The sequence below is a fragment of the Calypte anna genome, chromosome 10, assembly GCF_003957555.1.
Source record: "Calypte anna isolate BGI_N300 chromosome 10, bCalAnn1_v1.p, whole genome shotgun sequence".
Lineage (NCBI taxonomy): Eukaryota > Metazoa > Chordata > Aves > Apodiformes > Trochilidae > Calypte > Calypte anna.
The window spans coordinates 10,574,585-10,597,354 of record NC_044256.1 but is presented as its reverse complement, the minus strand read 5'-3'; the positions used below and the strand labels follow the sequence as shown (position 1 = coordinate 10,597,354).

At 42.9% G+C, this 22,770-nt stretch overlaps 1 protein-coding gene across 10 annotated transcripts in view; it reads right to left on the bottom strand.

The window, feature by feature from the left end:
* Window positions 1–17,620, bottom strand: part of SEMA6D (semaphorin 6D) — a 31,418-nt gene extending 13,798 nt beyond the window's left edge. For 7 of the 10 annotated variants that reach the window (XM_030456807.1, XM_030456813.1, XM_030456815.1 and 4 more), the window contains exons 1-3: window positions 17,551–17,620; window positions 948–1,104; window positions 467–578 (exon numbers count right to left, since the gene is read on the bottom strand). In XM_030456807.1, the coding sequence (XP_030312667.1) occupies window positions 467–578; window positions 948–1,056 (221 nt within the window). In that variant the 5' untranslated portion in view covers window positions 1,057–1,104; window positions 17,551–17,620. Of the gene's footprint in view, window positions 1–466; window positions 579–947; window positions 1,105–17,034; window positions 17,097–17,177; window positions 17,231–17,550 lie in introns of those variants that run through there. The other 3 variants (XM_030456809.1, XM_030456808.1, XM_030456811.1) reach the window with 3 other exon arrangements.
* Window positions 17,621–22,770: the final 5,150 nt, after the last annotated feature.

The window sequence follows — 22,770 nt, the reverse complement described above, 5'->3', positions numbered from 1 at the left end:
TAGCTTACAAACTGGGGAAGGGGTCATGGGCAACAGAGAGGTTTTGATTCTTATTGACATGGTCTTTAGATAGCACCTACAGCGCCCAGCTCTCCACCCCTGTCTTTCCATTCTGTTGAAGACTAATCTGGACTTCTAAATATTCCAGTGTGTTATCCTCACTTCCTACATCCCTGATGTGTCAGTCCAAGTTTAAAAGGATCAGCTGAGGTTCTTATAAGGGCAGTAATATAAAAGAGGGGAAAGAGTATTTGATCATTGGTTTTAGCATAACTACAGTTAACTGCAGCCTTCAAATCCAATTTTCATGCACTGGCCATACATCCGGCGTATTTCTCTGGGAAGTGTTCCCCCAGTTCTAATTTTTATCATATTCTGCAGATTTTTATAAATGAATTTTACACATTAATGCAAAAGCAGAAGAGAAAAGAATTTTAATCTAATGAACTGAGTGAAGGAAAATTACCTGCCAGCAATATAAAGTGTGTCTCGAATTTTCAACATCAGTTGGAAGTCCAGTCTGTGCTGAGATTCATTGCCTGAAGGGCGTCCTCTAAATACTGGATATTGCCTTGAATCTGCAAGTAAAAACGGGCTACACCATCACTCAGGATTATAGAGCTGAAGAATCAATATATGGCATTGATTAGCTGTATATACTAGGTGTAGAAGGGTTTAAACTAAATTCCTTGAGTAATGTCTTGAATATAAATGAGAAAAAGATGGCTAATGTCAGCAAATGTTCTTTTTCCTGAAGTTATTGCTGTAGTTCTGATTGCTTTTTTAAGAAAATGATTAAGTGTTCTATTAAAGATACAAAGCCAGTAAACACATTTCAATTTAGAGAAAAACTGACTTTTTTTAACTTCCCAAGAAAAAAAAAAAAAAAAAAAGGACCACATTACAACTCCTTCCCTAGTGGTTAGCACCATTTGCAGATTACTTACAGTGGTAGTCAACAACATTAATGGGGTCCTCATCTTCAGGGAAGCTGACAGCTTGGCACTGGGACAGACTCATCAGCATCATGGAGGCACAAAGCAGAGGAAGCCTCATGGCTGGTGAAAGATGAGCACTACCTTTGTGGCAACACTCCTTAACTACCTGGAAAACAGGAACACACCAGTGAGATTTCTGCAGCACAGGACAGTAAACGTGACTCCTTACTGCAGAAGAAGGTTGGGTTTTTTTATTTGTATTTGAGCAGTGGACTAAACTGGTGCTTATGGAAGGCTCCTATATATACATTGATGGAAAACTGCTTTGTGACATATCCCTGCTCAAAGCTGCTCCGTGATGTTTGCTAATTTTTAGCTGGATTTACAGGCATTTCCAAAGAAGCTGATCACTGTCAGCCCATTTAATTCTTGGGAATCACAAACAGAACATGCAGGCTGCTGACCCAACAAGAAAAACTGTCAAACTTGGGATTAAAATTTTAATTAAACTGCAATCTTTTTCTATCCCCTCTATCACCGAATGTCATCCAATAAAGCCCTTTCCCCATAAAATACCCAAATCTTATCCACCAAAAGTCATGACACACACAATCTGTCTGAACACCCATGCTGTGTTTTAAAATTACTGCTTGTTTCCAGGCTATGATGTTTTCATCACAATATGAAGCCTTACATCTAGGACCAGATACTTGGTGCTCTGCTTCAAGATAAAGCTGTGTGCAGTGATTTACACATGTGCCAAGTAAGTGTGAAAATGCCACCTCTGAGGGGTGACAGTGCTTGTTACATGCTTTGCAAGGATGGCAAGGGACTCCAATGGGAGCACAATGCTGAACTGACTTCCCAAGATGCCACTTTCAGCCTAACTCTACTTGTTACTGTAGAAAGCCAGCAGCTTCAGAGACTCTTAAGTGTGCTGTGGTTTTGGGTTTTTTCTCTTTGTGTGTGTGCCTGTGCTCCATAGATTACACAGCACAGATTATGACAGCACCACAACATTATACAACAAAGCTTTCTAAGAGAGGAAGGGAAACATAACTTCTCCAATTAAACCACAGGGATATTTTAGCGAGCAGAATGTAACTACTCAAGTTGCAATTTGGGTAGGATGCAAGAAACGCATCTCAAAGTGAAATGCAATCCTTAATGACCACAAGTGGTCTGGGCAGGGGTCATATTTCTCATTAGAAACCTGGCAAATGTAGTACTATTCCCTCCTCCAGCCTTTTGGAGGAATTCATTCAGCCCCGATTCCCAGGTCAGAGCTCTGAGTCACCAGCTCAGCGCCTTGCAGTTGCTGGAATTGGTTATTAAACTCTTTGTCTGAACAGAAAAAAAGCAGCCTTTCCATTTTAATGTTTCAAATGTTGCTGTGAGATGTACACGCTGCCAGCACAAAGTGCCAGGCCTGGTCCAGCAAAGCACATAAATATTAATCATTTAATAATTTGAAAAGCAATTAAAAAATCCCTCCATAACAACATTTAACCTTTCAGTAATGTTTACTGGGGATGAAAAAGCTTTGCTTGTTAACTGATACTATGGCTGGCTAGGGACAGGGCTGCTTCCTTCCACCAGGCTCCTGAACTCCATCAGTTCAGGCTGGGCTGTGAGGAGCCCAACATCAAGGCTGAAAATATTGGTGCTGATGGTGGGGTGTTGTCTGTATGCCTGCCCATTACAGACTGTCCTGGAAAGAAGCATTTTCCACTGTTAATGATATTTCTGTATCTCAGTCCACCAGTCCAGAACGAATGGGCTGTGCTCTTAGTCAAGATTGATGAGTGCAGTGGTTAATAAACACTAATGATTCCTGGCACTTTCCCTCTGCTCTTCCTTGTCCTGACATGGCCTCTTTAGCGGGAGCATCTTGCGTTAAATTACTAATGAGCAAACTTAAAACAAACTGGAATTAATAAAGTTAGTCAAATTAGTTCTTTCTTATGAAAGCACCATTAGAGCAAAGTCCTGCAGCACCATGGCTCCCAGACACAATAACAAATCCTTAATGCTTATACAAGCTTTTTTTTTTTTTTTTTTTTTTTTTTTTTTTTTTTTTTTGGTGCTGGTTTTTTTTGGTGGTTTTTTCAGGAAAATATCCACCAAATATCCACCCCACTGCTGTCCCAGGGAAAGCAGAGAAAGGGGAGACACCTAAACTGTAGGCTGAGTCAGTGCATGGTAACATCTGTAAAGTGCTTAGTAAAAGCCCTCCCTGAAGCCTCATTTTCTTGGAGAACAAATGAATACAAATTGCCAAAGAAGCTCTCCCAGCCATGTAGGTTTAGTTAGCATGGAAGATGAGGCTGTTCATGGCCCACACACCGTGACTCAAAGGAGGCTCTGGCCTTGCTGTGGAACACTCACAGCTTGTGAACTGCACAAGTTCTGCCAGTGTCAAGCATGGGCATGTACAGGGAAGTTTCTTTTCTCTGCTCTTTCCTTCCAGTAACCTGTCAGGGGAGAACTCACTGGGTCAACAAATACGAAACCAAAACATAACCTTCCTTACGAAGGCAGATACTGTCTCCTGGACTCAAGGAAATGGCAACCTGCTGTGTATCGGGCACAACAATTATGACCTAAAACCAAACTGCCACAAAACCAGAAAGGAAATCACCAAAATGCCAGTATCTGTTCTTTCGCTTCCATTCAGATTTCAGGGGGTATATTATACTCCTTAAAACAAGGCAAAGTTCTGTAAATGTAAAACTCAGGATGTACCTCTCTGGAGATGGCAGCCAGAGCAAAAAGAAACTTGTGTTTACATCTTCCTCAAACTAAACACCACCTGTCAAAAGTCTCTACCAAAGAAAATGTATCCAGCTGCATGAAGCACAGACCTTTGTCCTGACAAGAGAGAAAAGGAGACAGACAGCTGGTCTGGATCAGCAAACCTCAGGTAATCACTTCTTACCAGCCACTAAGTACAGATTTCTTGATTATTTTGCTTGTTAAAATATTACAAGAAAATGAGCAGTAGCTCTGATTTTTAGCTACATATGAGAAGAAAATGCACCTTCTTTATGAGGCATTTAAATGCACCTTTTAGCTGGCTGGGCACGGGCCTGAGATTAGACTCAATGAAAAGAGAATAAACTTGGAAGAACAGCTATTCCCTGGATAATCAGAAAAATGGGCTCCATCTAGCCCTTGGAACAGGGGTTTATGACAGTCAGGTGTATGCTTCTGGTAGACACAGATGGGCTGGTGTGGAAGACGTAATTCCTACCACATTCAAACCTTTTAATGGAGAGGTCACTACTGGGGACTACAAACAACAATGCTGAAGTATCTGTTTGGACAAGAAAATGCTGAAAACAATCATATTCTGGGTCTGATTATTTATCCCCAGCCAGAATTCTGACCAGTCTTTGATTAATTTCTTCTTATAAATTTCATTCCTAGCATTCCTGCTAAGGAACAATTCATGGCAAGTACAATGTTTGGAAATCACCATACTGCTGTCCCTGGTTTGAAGCTCAGAATTCAGGCAAAACCCAAGGCTGTATCTGTGACTACCTCAACCACCAAAAACCTTTTCACAAAAACCTTCACCAAAAACCCAGCTGCTCTGGGTCATACAAGGTCGCTCCCTGCAGCACAGGCAAATTGGCCAGGGTCACCTGGATGGAAAATATAGTTACAGGTCAGAGATCTTCTGGCCATTTAGTCTGTGCCACAACTACCTGCATCCAGAAATACATAGAAACAGAAGCATAAATGTTCACTGGTGGCATAAATACACAGGGGTAAGAGGACAGTAAAAAGGCTTCCAAGTGAGTGCTGCTGGTCAAGCTGAAGGCAGGCAAGTTGTTCCAAGTAATAAACCAACTTGTTGTGGCTGACACCTTTCAATCTTGGATATGAATCCCATCCTTCAATTCCTGATTGAGGGAATCCAGAGAAGCAGGGTACCATTTCTGTTAAAAATACGAGCCCTCCTTCAAACAATCACACATGAAGGGGAACAGGCTGGTGCTTCTTGCCCATTAATCTACTCCAGCCTTTGACAACACACTGGTGACACTCCATCAATCATCTTTCCGTGCACTGCCACGTAAGAGAAGAGGAGGAAGGGAAAGGGCATTCAGCCAGCTGGAGAGAAGTAACACATAAAATAGCTTCAAACCAGACTGATGCAATATTTTCTATTCAATCAAAATAAATAAAGAATATTTAAAATCTCCTTAATGCAATAAATCCTTCTCAAAATGCTAAGTGCAGAAGGAATGTGGTATGGCAAATCCAGCTGAAGTTCAAGATAGGTCAGAACACAAGATATATCCAAAAGTTAGTTCACTAGTGGAGAGTTTGGCAAGGCAAAGGAGAAAAAAGGTTGCAAGAACAAAAGCTGAAAAAGAGGCACAAACATGAAAAGGCTTAAATGACATCATCTTCCTCCTCCACCAGACACAGGGCACCATCAGCCTGTTAGGTGAGATGAAGGATCTCTGTGCTTGGAGGTATGCATTGACTACACTGCTGAGAAGGACATGCAGAATTGATTAGCAATATGCTGAGTTCAGTCAAGGGACATGATGTGGCTTCCCACAATCCCAAGTGACAGTTCCTTCCTGCATTCTGATGGCACTAACTAGTGGATTTCCGTGATGGTACCTCCTGAATTTTTTTAGTGTGCAACCACTCCAATAATAAGATAAAAGTTAAAACAAAACTTTCTTGCTGCTTATTTACAGATGCTCAACAGGTTTCTTGGGGCTACAGCTGACACTTTGTTCCTCTTTCTGACAGAGAACAGAACAGATTCTGAGCAACACTCAGCAACTTCCATTTATCTCAGCACTTGAGACTATTCCCTGGTGAAGGTCACCAGGCATCCTTGGGCAGTGGTTTCAGGGTACTGAGCAGTGGCCAAACCAGGGCTTCTAAGCTCTTTAACCAGAAGATCACTCAAATGAGAAAGATCTCTTGGCCAGGCTAGAGAAAGTCACAGATTTCACTTGCAACCAAATAAAAGTTATGTGAACTCTTGGAACAGGAATGTACTTGTGTTTAGGCCTCCCCCTCCTTTTTTTGGATGCAAAGTTCTGGGCTTCATGAAGTTAAAAAGGTGCTGGCAGTGACTCTGCTTTAGGGGAGCTGACTATTCACACATGATGATGGTAACTGCTACCAGGTGGGAGAAGCTCAACTTAAAACAGCTGCAGAGAGAACAGCTTGCCAGTGAGGAATGGTGGCAGGTAGGTTCTTGATGCATTTTTGTGTGACAAGCAGGTAAATCTGTTCAGAAGATATAACATTCAGAAGAAAATACATCAAGGTTCTGCCTTCAGTGATGCCCTAGATGTACTGTACAGATGTATGCATTGGCAAGCACAGATGCACCAGCGTACTCATTCAGAAGAGCACTTTATCTCCACTATGAATGGAATAAAATAACTCTAGAGCAGAGCCACACACTGGGGCCACCAGATCAAAGTGTGTTTTGGGAGTAAAACCATGGAAATGCAGAATTTCTGTAGCATCTGCACCAAAATATAAGACCAACACGGTGCAGGGCCTGTTGGCTTCAAATGAAGAAAACAGTTCTTTGTACCTTGTATTTTTTGGTCTTGGTCATTTTTTTTCTGTCACGCTGTGTGAAATGGGTATAACGAGTCATTTGCTTACAAGCCAGAAAGTATTCCACATAGTATGCAACATCTGCCTTAAAAATTTGTATCAGTATCATATGAGAAGCAGGAGATTAGATTCCCATTTTAGGTCATATCTATACATAGGATTTCTAATGATGCAATTGCCTTACAGTGTGGTAAGTCCTTCCAAAACAATGGTTATACAGCCAGCATCAATGCAAATGTGATTTTCTTTTTAATTTTCTTTCCCCAAATGGCATTCCAGTACAAACGTGTTCCTTCTGATGAAGGCTGACTTCAGTAGAGCTCCTAAAGGCACTGCCTTGGCACAGGGGTTTACTGTGTGCTCAAATCTCAGAGATAGTCTGTGATGTGATAAACCCACATTGTGGGGTTTGGTGACAGATTGTTTCAGCTAATTATCAAATAGCACAGGAAAGTGTTTGTGGTTATAATAACAGAAAAACACTTAATTCTTGTAGTTCCTTTTAGAATCTTACAGCATGATTTTGCACAAATAAAAGAGATAAGAAAAACTGCTTATGTCCTATAAAGGTACACTCAAATTTCAACTTGCAGCATATAGTAATTTTTTCTACAACAGCTTAAAAATCTGTAGATCTGAAGAAAAAACTTAGGATATTTGGAGCCATGATATTAATTGAGCAAGAAAGTGCATATAACAGGTCTGTTACTTTAAGATAATATTTGACTTCTTTTAAGGATTCTAAATTAACACCTCTTGATTTATGGCTAAATAAAAAAGGTAGTTTAATATTAAAGTGATGAAACCCTACCACTGAGTATCACAGCTTTCATCTTAATTGGCTGATGGTATTGCTAGTTACACTTCAGTTGTTTGCAGGCTTTTAACATTACACAAAGTGCACCCCTCTTGCTCTAGAACAAGCTGACAGAACAGCTGCAAAATGGATAGGGTGATTTTTAATGATGCAAGTGTTTAGTGGCTGATTAGATGTACTTTGAGGGCTACATTCTCCTGTGATCAAAAATTTACTTGAACACAAGGCAGTTTCAGTGGGAAAGGAAATAAAATGCTGAGCAAACTTTAAGTGATTGCTTCAAATATGTTTATTTTAAGTTAACTTTTGAGAGTAAATGTTAACTGCCTTCCTTTACCAGGCTGACAGAAAAACTCTCCATCTGAAACCAACCTTTGATTTCAGGTCACATCTATGGCCGAATCTGCTCTGTTTTAAAAAGCTCCTGCAGGATATGCTTGTCTTGAAAGTTTGCCAGGGTTGAGCTATTTGTGACAAAGTGCAAGGTACTTCAACTTAAGCAGTGTTCTGGATTCACCATTTTAGCAGGCCTGCATTTTATTAGCTCAAACTGCTTGTGCCCAACTGAGACTGCCTAAAAGAAATACTAATTTTATTTGTGAAAGTGTCCAAGGACTGGTGCAGAGAATGGCACACAGTGATGTTCAGGGTTTGTTTTATACTCTCAGCACTGATCCTCCATGAATTCCTGGCCATGGGGCATCACTGGCAGCATAAGCTCCTACCCCAGCCCCAAAGAAAGTGAAGCCACCCTGCTTGGGGGAGCAGCTGGGGATCCTCAGGGTGAGCTCCTGAGGGCTCCAGCTCACAGCTGTGTCAGAGGGGTTTGCTGCTTCTCATTAGGGCTTTAGAGTCTGAAATAATTTTATCCTAAAAACTAAAGAGAACTCTTAAACCATGATGGCTAAGATCTAATTACTTACAGTAGTACATCTAGGCTTGAACGTAGCTTTGGAAACAACAAGCAGCTTCCACTGGACCCCAAAAGAAAATCCTAAAATCTAGAGCAAAATATTACCTTGTCCTCCCTCTAGGCGGGTTGGCTACAAATGTGGGTGAGCGCCCTAAGTGCAGCCAGGATTCCTCCTGCAAGCCTCCAGTGCATGGTTTACATAGCAAAACTGCCACTCATTTCAGCATGATTAGGAATCATCTGATAAGGCATCTCAGGGACAGGTATAAACCAGTATTTGCAGGTGAGGACATAATGAAGGTCTCAGGCATAACCCATGCAAGTCCAGCTGACGCCAGGGCCCTCGTGATTGCTGGCAGCAGCCCTGGGTCTCCTGTCTGAGAGCCCTGGTGTCTCTCAGCAGTGGGGAGGGCAGCCTTCTCCTGGAGCACTGCTCCAGCCCTGATCCCAGAGATAACCACTGCCCATTTTAAGACCTGGTTGGAGCCCATGAGGTGGAAGCAAATGGGATGTTTTAAAATGAAAGGGAGGTTAGTGGAAAGAATACGCCCCAACAAGCAGGACGGCTGAAGAAAAAAAGGATTTGCACTGTGGAGAGGGCACATCTGCTGTTCAACAGGCTGTGCCCCAGACAATGTTGCTGTCAGCCTTACTCCAGAAAGCATCACTTCTTCCCACCCACGGCTTTCCTTTGCTATAAACACCCCTCCAGCATCTCAGCACTGTGCCTTGCTGGAAAATGGGGCTTGCTGGCTTGAGCTGCTGCTGAGGAAAAGGACTGCTGCACGGCACTGCTCTCACTTCAGAGAAAGTAATCGGCTGCTGGAAAATGCGAGGGGAGAGACAGAAGACTATCAGCTGGCAAGGGACGCATCAGAGCATGGGAAGCACTGCACTGCCATTATCAGTCTGCCATTCCCAGAGCTGGAGCAGTCAGCAAGCCTTGCCCACAGGAATACTGCCTGGAGAGACTGGAAAACGACGTGTTTTTAACTAGTCTTGTTTTCTCTTCACGGACAAATCCTGTAGCTGACCACCCAGTTACCTATTTGTGTATGCAAAGCATGTGCTCTGCCACTTTCCTGGGCACAATCAATTACATGTGCAAAATGCAGCCATGAAAACCTGGAAGAAGCCCGAGCTCAAAGTTAACGATTACTATTATCTTGTTAAGCATTAAAGATTAACTACGCCAGTGAAAGGATGTGTTAGGAAATGTCTTTCCCAGGCTGGAAAGTAAAGAGAGGGAGAGCTTTATGTTTTTTCATCTCGGAGGCTACTCAGAATTGAGAATAATTGTTTGAACTGGTGCTTTTATTTACCATCATAACAAAATGCAGTCAGTTGCCACGTGATTGCTCATATTTTCATTTGAGATGTCGTGCAGAAACACATGGAAATCTGGTGAAGGCAAACCAATTTTAGAACATGTTCTGAGCAATTGTTTTGCAGCGCTGCCCTACAGTATGAAGTCTCTTACATTTCTTAAATTGCCTAATCAAATGCAGACTCTGTTCCAGTCACGCTAAATTTTCACATAATGGCAGAAAAACACTTCTTCCTAACCTAGCACTGAACAGTTGGATCACATTATTACATTTGCTGCTTTTGTAGTCTCCAAGTGTGTATTTGTAAATGTATGTATATACATATTCACAGGGGAGAGGGAGGAACATTGGTGCTAATGTGAGAGCCTGGGGACACTTGGCATGCCAGGGGTATGTTGTAAAGAGAGGTGCCTGTGTTAAGGGTCTTCTGGGAACACCCGGCTTATGAAAAACACAGAGGGGTAGAGGTGAGAAATTTATTTTTATTTTATTTAGTTAAAAATCAGCTGTATTAGTGCATGATTTGATCCAGCTGATTCCTTACCCTACAGTTTACTGAAATTATTTAACTGATACAAATACAGTGAGGTAAATTATACCCACACTGTTGCCAGCTTGGGATTGAAGGCAGGACTGGTGCAATGTGCAGCCATAGCTATCCTGCTCTGAATCCAAATCTTGGGCATGTCCCTGTGCTGCATCTCATCAGTTTGGGGAATTCTCTGCATCCCAGAACTGCCTACTTGCCACAAGCCAAATGCAATCTGCAGAGCCTACACTCGGCAGTGGTTTGGAAAAGGACACAGCAGTGCTGGGCACCAGCTCTCCCTCCCCTCTTTTATCTGGGCTACATCAGCTCATGGTAACATTTACCCTGTAAGGCAGGGAGGTATTTGCATCACACTACTTTGGCATTTTGACTGGTGAGCCACAGAGAAGTCACAGATCAGACCTAATCAGTAACATATGGACTGCAAGTGGTGGAATCAAGGTCGCAAGGAAATCTGTGGCAAGTCAGGGAATGAGACTTAGGGCTTTAAAGCTTTACATTACAGCCTGCCCCATTCTCCACTCTGTACCAGCCTCCTGAGACCTCAATACAACAGCAATGTTTCCCTAAATCTCAGCATTATCACTAGCAGCATTGAGCCAGTATAAGGATGTGACTAAATAATCATACCTGACCCCCACACACTATGCATGTCTGCAGGTTTATTTTACTTCTACAGCTGCAGCAAATACATTTAGGTTTGTGCCGGCACAGTTTGCCAGGTAGGACCATCATTCAATCATGAGGGATGCTTGTTATATCTTTGGCAAGGATGAAAACCTGATGCTGTATAAGGAGGAAAAAACATAATCCACTCTCACAGTAAAACCTGTACAGTGGTACACAAGACAAAAAAAAATTCTATCCATACCCTTGCAGGGAATCAGATTAATCCCCAAAGCATGGGATTTGATTATTTTTGTCTGAGGTTATCATTCAGGAAAAAGAACTACATAATACTAAAAGTATCCACACAGCATTTACTTTCTGAAGAAAATATGATTTACTGAGCAAAAACAAATTACTGGCTTTTCAGTGTTAATCTTTGATAAACACGTGCTGGGTTAAAGAACCTGTCACAGAGAGGAGAAGTTTGAAAATTTAAAGAAACCATTCAACTCTGCGAGATTATTTTTCCCCCTTATTACACCTTTCATGAGACACCTGGGGACACTGTTCACACACTGTTGACAGCCTTCACACCATGACTTTTCCTCTGTTATCCTTAGCCTTCTCCTCAGCACTCTGTCTCCAGGTAGCAATACACAAAAGAACTGTATTTCCAAGGGGTGCCAATGCTGGCTCTTGGACAACTGTTGAAAAGGCAGAGAGCCCTCTCCTGCCTTGCAAGCTGTTTGGTTCAAGTTGCTTCCACAAAGCACGGAGCCTCCCTGACTCAGGAGGCAGCACTCTCAAATTAACACCTGGGTGCTGCATCACTCAGGGAGCATGCAGACTGCTTACAGCCCTTTCCTGGGTTTTGCTACCATTACACTAACAGACAGAGCCACAGCTCCCTCTTTAATGCTTGACTACATTCAAATATTAGCTAAAATTTTACTACTGTAGTATTAACTACACCCCGAGGCTTTCAGGGTTTAAATACACATTTTTCATCTATGCAGCCTCCCAAAACGGATGGTTATGCAGCCTGATAGGACCTGTAAGTTTTAACATAACATGGGAGAGGGGTATTCAAGTGGGGGGATATATAAACAAGGGCTTGAGATACAACTAAGAGAAGTTGCTTTTGACCCCAAAGTGCATCTGTCGTGATAGACATGCACAAAAATAGCAGCAACACCTTCTGATGGAGCCATAGCTGCTGCAGTCCTTGTCCACCACCAGTGCCCAAGAACATGCCTGGGAAGTGCAACAACAGCACTTGAGGGAAATACCTTGTTTTGTGCCACAAGAAAGCTCTGAGGAAGGTCTCACCCAAAGGAGGTGTGAGCTGGTACCTCACTGCTGCTTGGCAAGGCAGCAACCCAGCTGTCATGACCATTTGGCATTAGAGATGAACTATGTAGTTCACACGAAAAGCAGCCCATTACTGCAGTAACAGCTGAGCTGAGTGACCAGCTGATCACCTCATCTTTTCTGAGGTTTCACTCCCACCTCTGGTGGGCAGCCAGTCTGTGATGCTGATCCTTGCTGCTCACTCATTACCTTTCCAGATGAGCACCTCTGTGTTTGCTTCTCAGCTGTCCCTCATGCACTTGAAGAGCCCCCCAGCACGCATCTGCCAATTAACTCCTCATTCTCATCCCATTTCTCTTCAAAGCTCTCCTTTGCCTCTGATGTCTACAAGCATGTGTGCCCCTTTCCCCGACACACACAGCTCAGCTATGTTTAGGCAGCCTGGGAGCTAACAGGGCTGCTGATTATTAACACGGCTCTCCTGCTTCTAGAGGACACTGCCTGACTGTATCCATCTGCCATCTCTTCTCTTAAACCATCCACAGTAGGGAACACTAGCAGTGGTTAAAAAACCAAAACACAACAGCAACAACAGACCTTTTTGTGCAAGAAGAGTATCTGTGTGCAAATACGACCTCTGTAACATTATCAAGGTCAGGCAGACCAAGGCCAATCTGCTCTGTAAGAATGTGAATCGAAGCTGTCCAGGGACTGATTTCATTTACAAGGTTTGTAACCATTCAGGGCAGAACAAATTTTGCTTGCTGGAGCTCCTTGCTCCTTCTTCTACCATCACTTCTTTGCTCCTTCACTTCCAGCCAGCCACTCCCTGCCTGGTAACATCTCCTGACCTCCTTTGCTCTTGAAACCAAGAGTTATCATCTAGCAAGAAGGCTGTGGCTCATATACAACAGCCATGCTAGGCCAATTTATTTAAATTATGCAAAAATCTTAACTAGAAAATTAGCAGAGAGAAACAAGTACGCTCACCTGCTAGTTACCTGACATTCATAGCATGTCAGAATTAAAACAATAAATCCTGAAAGATCTGAAAAAAAAAAAAACCCAACAAAAAACCAAGCACCAAAAAACCCCACAAAAAACCAACAACCAAGGAAAGCATCTGTAGCAAGTATTAGAGTCTGGGCACAGATCCTGTGAAATCACATGGTTTCCGTTGTGGAACTAAAAAGGCTTCTCCAAGAATGTGTGAAATACACAGCTGAAATTCTCCATTTCTTTCTGAGCTCTCTGGCAGTTTGGATGGTTAAGTTAAAGCAGCAAGTTCTGTTTCTTTAGCTGGCAGCTTTCAAAGCACACTGGAGGGATTCAGCTCCCTCTCCAGCCAGTGTGGAGGTAGCGTAATCCCACTCCAAACAACAGGTTGCTGTCTCCAAACTGGAGCCTTGAAAAGAAAGAATCCAGCGGTTCCTCACTCCTCACAGCTATTCTGTAGCCTGCATGCAGGTGTGCCCACTGAGCTGCAGCGGGGCTGGGCAGGGGGGCCAAAACTAAAGAAACTTCACGTTCTGGATGTTAACTTTAGTTACCATAGCCAGACAATGCTGCCAGTGGTGTGGAAGAAAAAATTGCTGTAGCCAGCTGTGTTGTTCACAGTCGGATGGTTTCTGCGTAGCTCCAAATGGTTATGGAGCCAGTAGCCTGTTGTGGCCAAGGACAGGATGATGGATGGTCTACACACACAGTCCAAGCAGGGAGAATGGCAGAAGTTCACTTCAGGGTTGTTAAAATGCTAATCTGGGTTAGTTAACAAAAGCCGAATGGAAGGGAGAAGTTAGGGGAATAAACACTGCTCATATGTTATATATGTGCACTACAGATTTGATCTCCGTGGTTAACGCAAACATTTGACTTTGGAAGTGGGACAACTCAACAGTCTCCCTGTTTGAATAAACTGAATCAACTTCTGATATTAGCTGCACTGTAATTACTGTCAAGCCACAAGGAGGGAAAGTGGGCTGCAGCAGACAACACACAAAGCTCCGGAAAACAGCATCGGAAGGGCAGTAATACGATTTTCACTGCACACCTCTTCCATGTGACATGGGAACAAATCAGAACCTACTTTCTTTTGAACTCTAGGCTGGCAGCTATTCACAGAACAAGTAACAACTTAATAAAATGGCTGGATGGATTTTTAATGGTAATGGCAGTAGCTTATCTGATGCATAAGGAAAGAGATCATCTGTTCTACCAGCAGTTTTGACGAAAGCAACATTTGAACTGTTTTAATTACATACAGAGCTGCTAAGACTGAAAATAACTTGTACTACCCAATGCAAGTAATATCCCTTCCATCTTTTCTTAATTACTCGTGGAGCAACTTATTACTTTATCCAATGGAAAGGGATCTGATTTTTTCAAGCTGGAATTATAGGTATGTTTAACACATAAGAATGCAATCGACCACCACCTCCTCTGTTCAGCAAGCAAACACATAGCCTATTCCTTGAAAAGATGTCAGCATATGTAAGCTAAACATAAGCTTATATGAGCACAAAAGCTTTTGATGCAACTGTTTCCTTTGTCTGACAGAGTAGCACCAAAACAGCATTTGTCATATCACTTGCATGGCACTTGATGTAAACTGACTGCTTTTACATAGAATCTCCATTTGACTTCAGATTTCAAATTTTTTTTCAGAAGGAAGCATAACCAAAAAGATTTCAGCATTTCCATACAGGTTCTGTCCAGCTCCAAGAGTTGCTGAACCCTGTGTTAAGTGTAATGTTTTTAAAAGAATTTAAAGCCCATAAAAATCAAGAGTTGCAATCTGCATGTGACCAACTGCAGTAAAACCAGAAGACATGTTATTACAAATGCCTAATACATGATTATAAGTGAACTTCTATGATATTTCTTTACCTTCACATATCTCATATGACAGGACCCGATCACATCAAAAAGCAATTTAGTCAGAGTTAATTGCATGTAAAATTAGGCATTCTATCTAAATGTGTGCTCTTCCTAAGTCTACCTCAAAGTTACAGTGGCTCCAAGGGCTAAAGTATATGCACTCATGGTCATCTCAGATCAGCCATATAAAAGAGGTAGAAATATTTAGATGGTCCAGCTCAAAGGGCACGAGAGGCTAAAAGAAAAAACCTGCAGCCATACAGCTGGTTTGTAGAGCTTGACAGGGCCATCACTGTATTCCTGGCACACACTCCTGCATCACACAAAGAACATTTAGAAAATGATGTTATCTTTGTTTCATCTCCACCATAAATGAGAACAGGTAGTGACAGACTGCAGGATATGAGGGAGGAAGGGACCTGGTTCACTGTAACTAAAGGTGCAGATGAAAGCAAGAAGCCAGTTAAATAAACCAGTTCAGAGCCTCAGTGTTACACTTTTTTGGCTGACCTTTTCAAAATAAATCTGAGCTACAAAATTCAGAACACTAATAAAGTCTTACTACAAACTTTTTCTTCATGTTTTTCAAACAACTGAGCTTTATAATAGTTAATAGAAAAAGTGTTCAAGTTTGTGATTATATAGAAAAGAAATCAGAGCACTCGACTGGCAATTTGTATTTATCTAAGACAGAGTAAATGTTTATACAGCATCTGCCAACATAACAAAATATGCCTGTCACTTACTACTTTAAACATCATTACATACAGCTTAATTTACTGAATAGTAACTAAAGTAGACTTTAGAGGTGCATAGAATTTTATAGTGTGAATAAAGCAGGAAAAACGCCTATTCTCTTTTGCCACAAAAGTGATTGCAAGCTTTACAATGAGCTTCCTGTTGGACTTGGGAAAAGGACAGAACCTCAGAAAATTCTCAGTGAAAGTATTTGTATGTGAGAGCAATAGACCAGCACTAAAAGCCTCTAAGACAGTAGGAAGCTGTTCCTTCAAATAACATTTAAACGAATTAATAAACATTATTAAGGAAAGACTACTAACTTAGAACACAGAAGTATCCCAATAAATGTGTGCTTTTCCTCAAAGGAAATAATCAGGGGGGAAAATGCCACACATTTGCAAAGCACTGAACAGTATTTTGAAGGAAGTTTGCTGTAATTCCTGCACATTATGTGTGAAGAGTGTGCGTGTGTGTGTACATGGCTAAGCTACAATACCATCTGTACAGCAAGTGCCACATATGTGAGCATTATGAACCATCATCGCTGCTGCTATGCTCAAAAGCAAATGTATTCTAAGCCACATACACATATAAACACAAATTACTTTACACACCAAGGGCCGAATTTCGCTTAAATTACTCACAGGCTAACGCCTGTGATACAGACATCATCTGGAACAGAAGAAAGAAACGACTCAAAGACTGGCAGAAAACCACACATGTAAGACTAATTTAGGAGGGCTATCCACCGGAACTGCACTGTTTTCAACACACCAACATAAAGAATACTTAAAAGCATTTTTCAACTCAGAAGATTAAACACAATGGCAATCATAAAAAACGCAACACAACAGCCCCACAACCCTTTAAAACACAGGCATTAATATCCACCTAGAAATATCTGCGTGGCCTTTCATTTCCATCCAGAGCTTATAAATAATAAAGAAGGCATAAAACCTTTTCTAATTACTCCCTAAAAGCTGCTGTATCAGTTCCTGCAGTGCTGAGACGCGTCCCCTCATCTCCAATCACAAAAAAAAAAAAAAAAAAGAAAAAAAGTTTCTGCGCTTTCCACCTGAGCAGATCATTGTTTTCACCAAGAGGCGAGGAACACGGAGCGGAGCTATCCCTGCCTCTGCACAGGGATCATTCAGAACCGACTCCAGTATTTGTTTCTATCCATAATTGATGGGGAGCTGGAAGCACAGCTCCCTCTGCCTCCCAGCGCCCGGCTGCTGCCGAGGAGCCCGTAAATCACGCCTCGCTGGGCTCCCTCGCCAGCAGCGCCGAGCCCTCCGGGTCGGGCCGGTTCAGCCCCCGACACAGCGCCAGCCCGAACTCACCCCGAGCGCCCCGGGGCGATCTCGCTGGCGATAAACCGAACAGCTCCGCTTCGGTTCTCCCCTCTCCGGCCAGCGCCGGCTCCCACAGCGGCCGCCCGCCCCGCTCGGCAGCGCCTCCGCGCAACCTCCGCGGCCCCGCGTACCTGCCGCTGCCCACGGCCGCCGCCCGCCGGCGGGGCCGCCTGCTCCGCCCGCTGTCCCCCGCCGGGCGCCCCATCCCGGCGCTCCGCTCGGTGCCGAGCCAGCGCGGGGGCGGTGCGCCCCGCAGAGCCCACCCCTTCCCGCCCGCTTGTTTTTTTTTTTGTTTTTTTTTTTTTTAAATTCTTTTTTCCTCCCCCTCCTTCCCTGTCCTTTAATATATTTATTCTCGCACGCCCCTCGCTGCGCTGTCCCGCCGCGCCCGGCCTCGCTCCGCCTCCGCGCAGACACCGCGCCCGCGGTAGCACCCGCCCCGCCACAGTCGCCGCCAACTTTTCGGGTCCCCCGCCCGCTGCCCGGCCCCGCCGCGGCTCTCACCGCACCCGGCAGCGCGGCCGGCGGCACCACCGGAGCTCGGCGGCGATCGCGCCATGGTGGGGTGGGGGGTGGGAGCGGCACCGCCCCGGCCGCCTTCGCCCTCCCCCGCCGCGGCTGCGTGTGCGGGGCTCCGGTAAACTTCGCCTGGAGTTCTGCCCTTCCTAAACCGCCTCGGCAAATCTGCTCCCCCTGCCCATCCCGCCTTTAGCAGCCGCGGAGGTAAACAGTGGGGGCGAAGCCATCGAGAAGGGGTTTTGCTCATCGCCGACGCTGCTTTTGCTTCTTAATACAAACGTTTTCATTACTACTCAGAAAAAAGTCCTGGCGAGCTAATGAGGGGGCCAATGAGAGTCAATTTGGCATAGGAGTACTTCGAGGGGAGGGGGGGTGGCAATAAAGGGGGATGTCCTTGAAATGACATCTTTCTAAGTGCCTGTCCAAAATCCCCTCAGAAACAAAGGGTTTAATCCCAGAAATGAAGTCCAGGAAATAGCTGTCACTAATTCATTTTTCTTCACATGAAAGACAAATTAATTTAGGCTTAAAGCGCCATGTAATATTTTGGATTCCCCTGCAAGTTAAAAAAAAAAAAAAAAAGATTACTTGCTAAACTGTATCATCTGTGTGTGTTTTATACGAAATCAGAAAAAAAATCTGAGTAAAAATAATGTAGAGACTTTTGCTGGGGGGAAACATCTCTGTCATTGACGCACAGTTGTGAAATTCCTGCCCCTCAGCTGCGCGCTGCCTCCGCAGCAGGTCCTGGGGCAGGGCGCAGGGCGCTCCCCTCAGCTGTCCTGCCCCCTGAACACAAACGCTTGATACTCCCCAAGCGGCATTTTGGGCTGATACTGCAGGTTTTTACACACGCAGCACTCGCAGTGGGAGCACTGCCTCTTGAGAACTGATTCATCTGAGCAAGGGCGCCAGGATTTGGCCCACAGTAAATTCTCTTTAGAGATGGTGCCAACGAAATCTCTCAGCCATGGGAATAGGACTTTTTTGGCAACTCGGTCCCTTGGCTGTCTATCTCTGATGTTTCCTCGTGGTGACAGGCTAAAGGCGAGATCATTATGGGCTTCCTCACAGCAAACACAGCACAGCTATGTTGTACCCCAGAAGCTACTGCATGGTTAAAGGTGTAAGGGCATTATTTTATCTTTTTCAGAAACAGCCCTAATCTGAAAACCATCAAAATTTGCACAATGCATGAAAATGCTGCAATGGAGACTACTCGCTTGGTTAGGAATCAAATTGCAACCTGAGGACAAAAAGGTTTAAGAGTGCCTCAAAGAGAAGGATTTAGTTCGCTGAATAGCTCTGTGGCCTTTCCACAGAAAGTCAAGCACTGGGAGCAGCCCCGCTGCTGTGTGTATTTCTAGAGGCTATGGGTACCTAGGTTCAAGCTCCCTGTACTAGGGCATTACAAATAGGGGATTCACTTCTTGGATTTTTGAATGCCTGATGCTGGTGCCCCCCCCCCCCCCCGAAAAACCACAGTCCTAGAATATTTTCATTTGATATACTCTTTTTTTTCACGACTGTCAGGTAGAAATTACTTGTCAGTGCTGCTTGGTTCCCCTGCAGCAGGGACATGGGAAGCATGGCACAGCTTCCCTCTGCTCATAGAGGGGCTGCTTGTGGGAAGGGACCTCTTTTCCCCACCATTCATGCCAGCCACAAGCTGACTCAAGGGTCCCTTATATCAGGATCAGAGATTAATATGCTTTAAATCTCCTTCTGCTTCAATTAGGCAGATGAGACAATGTTTAGAATCCGATTGCATTCCTGTAGGGCAAAGGGTTTCAGTTTGAAGTACAGCATTTTGGAGGATTTTGATATAGCCAAGACTGGTATATTGAATCTGAACTAAAATGGTAGTTTGTTATAGTTTTAAAATTTGCTGCCTGGATAGAAACCACTTTATGTATATAAGGATTTAAAGTATGTGCCCTTACAATATGTGTGCAGTCAGGGAATTCCACAGCCACAGGTTCTGAAGCAGAAATATATGCGGGCTCCTATTGATATGATAAACTATCGGTAACATATGCTTGCAAAGCTTCTTAAATCCCCATTGACACAAGAGACCACTATTGTGTCAATAGTCTGCAGATTAATGGGGGATTGTCAGGCTATTTTAGGCCTTAACTTTCATTTATCCTAAAACTTGTTCTTCATTGTAACTCTTAACCTTTTGATTCTGCCAACACATTTCCTGTCACAAATATACTAATGGAATTAAAAGAAACCTGGCTTTTTTAATTACTCTAGAATGATTGAATTGTAAAAGAAACACATCAGCAGAACCTGAAAGTACAGAGGCACAATGAAATGGACTGAGTGTCCACCCAGGAGCCAGGAATGCCTGAGGACCAGCTTTGGCTCCGATGAGACTGATGGTAATGAGAACACTTACCCTATCTCACAGGTACAGCTCATGGATTATTCCTATTGTCTGAAGGACTTTTCACCCTGTAAGTATTTTACAGACTTCAGTGACACTTGTTCATATATTTTAAAATGTAGGCAAAACAATCAAAATTTACATACAGATAAAAGAACCACCATCTGTCAGAACAACAAATTGAGTTTTTGCTTCATTAAAATATGGGTATTACTAAACTAATATGAGTTTAAACCAGACATTTCATTCTGCTTCACTGCGTCCATTTGGTGCATAACCAAGGCTGAACTGATTTCAACAAGCAGAAGTGTTCATTAAAATCATCACTTCAACCACATGGTGATTTAGGAAGCAAACACACATAGTGCAGGGCAGTTTGCAGGTTTGGGAAACCACCTTCAGAGCACAGTTGCCCAGCTAAGCTTGCTCAGATAGCACATCCTTAGGAAATACCAAGTGGTGAGGAAAATGGCATTGATGGTTTCCTTCTGCCAGAGCTGAATCAGTGACTCAGCACACGGCCACATGGGCACCAGGGCTTCTGACTGAAACCTGAAACTTATATTTGGAGGACATGTTCATTTAACTTGTGTCATTTCAAGTAAAACCAGCAAATGTCAGTTACAGAAGGGTGGTCAAATCACAAGTAGTGCCAGGATATGATATCCTAAGAGGCATTATATTTTAGCTAAGTATTTTTATCCTCCTTTATTTTTTTTCCTACAAAAAGCACCACATTTCACCAGTGCGTACAGACATCTGTCCACTGCATGGCATCGTATAAGGGAATTGGTATGAAATTTAATATGGATTAAATGGATAATTTCTGATGAAGCAGACAAGCACAGTTTTTATATACACTGTCCTTAAATCTAGGTTGCAAAATGAAGATGTTATGATTTACATTGACTATAATTAAGTTTGATAATAAAAGAGAATAGAATTTATTTATTATGAATGCATAAAATTAGCTGGACAATTTAAGGTGCTATTCAATGAATAATGCTCCCACAGCAGGAGTAAATATTAGTCTGCCTGAGAATATTAGCTTCTATTAACAACCTAGAAAAATTATTTTCATACAGCTCTGGTTTTATATGCCTTCGTGCCTTCTCAATATCTGGGGAGCCATTGCACAGGGCAGGGCAGGCATGTGTGGTATGTGAATAAATGTAGAACAATTTCTGAGAAGAACAGGCTTTTCATCTCTATCGATTGGTGAAGAATTCTCTCCTTTGGATTTTTCAGAACATAAATGTAGAAAATAGGAAGCTCAGGCTATAGTGCTTCAGAGCTCATCACCAGAACAGAGTTAAAGCCACATAAGCTAAAACTGTTAGTTCATTAGGGTATGCAGAGTTAGCCTGCACAATGCAGAATTAGTTCTCTAATGCTCACCTCTGTTAGATGGATGCCTACTGTTCCTGGCTTTAGCATCCACTCTCCATGAACTCTTGCTGTAGCTATTGCCCTATTTGCAGCCACTCAGTCACCCCTCTCCCCCATGCTTTAGATCCCAAGTAGATGGGTCTTTCACCTGCCTAGAGTGCATTTAGATCCTATCCCTACTCAGTCACCCTAAACCTTGTTGTCTGGGGAGATACAGCTGAAAATCCAAGTTTTTGGCTGGCAAAGCAATAGTGTGCTAAACATTTTCCTTCTCTGGCTCCTGAATTTATAGCAGTATTAACACCATTCAGAAGCAAGACATTTCTGAACATTGTTGCTCATGATTTACACCAATAGGCTAAAAATAGCAAATTGCTAAGAAAACAAGGCTATGCTGTGTTCATATGGGCAAATAATTGGTTATAAGTCAAGTACTGTATAAAGAGTGATACGTTTAAGAAAAGACATTGTAATTTTATCCCTGTAAATAGTATCCGAATCAGGTAGCACATAAGTGTAGCTCTTTATAATGCTTAAAGGAAAGAAGATAATTTTCTCATATTTTCCAAATGACGTAAAACCCCCCTTTTCACTCTTGTCAGTTGTCAGAAAATTACAGGATGTGCTTTAAAGCAACCAGCATTTTGTAAATTATGGAAAGACACAAAAAAGTTTCAAAACTTTCTTTTAGCATCTTCTTGGGTACTTGGGAATAATTTTTAAAGTATTTCTGACTGTCAAAACTTTGATTTAGCATCATTGTTCTCACCTTTTTGTATCTTTCTAATCTACCTCCTCATTTAGAGGGATGAGTAGAAATCTCAGGTTGTATGCCTGTCACTTGAAGGCGTAGTGATAATTTTCTGCTAACACTGATGGGCTGTGCATCCAAATTTGGCAACTTTATCCTGACTGTACAGGACCAGCATCTGCATTTACTTACACTCTTGTCATTTATCTTTCCAGCTGGTATAAGAAATGGGTCCACAGAGCTACTTTGTGCCCACTCATCTGACATCAGTTTTCCTTGAGAAGCATATAGAACACTATCTCTCTACTGAATACTTAAGTGATAAATCTAGTAGCTGATCTCAGCTCTTACCTGAGCAATGGTCCAACTGAAATTCAATATTCTGGCTCTTTGATTCCCCCACCTACCTCTGAGGAGGTAGAGGAGATGTGCCAGTCATTAGTACAAATAATAATTGGAAAACAAATTGGTTTTTATGTTTTGTCAGTACACTGCATGGGTCAGCCAGCAGCAATCACAGGGGAGCCTGTGCAGATGAACCTGAGGTAGTAGAAAGCTACAAATTCCTCCTCTGCTGAGGCTGTGGGGCTGGCAGAGAGAACCCCATGTCAGCAAGGATGGAAAAGTGACGTTTGTAATGTGTTGTCCTCAGTTTTTTACTACTTAAAATGTG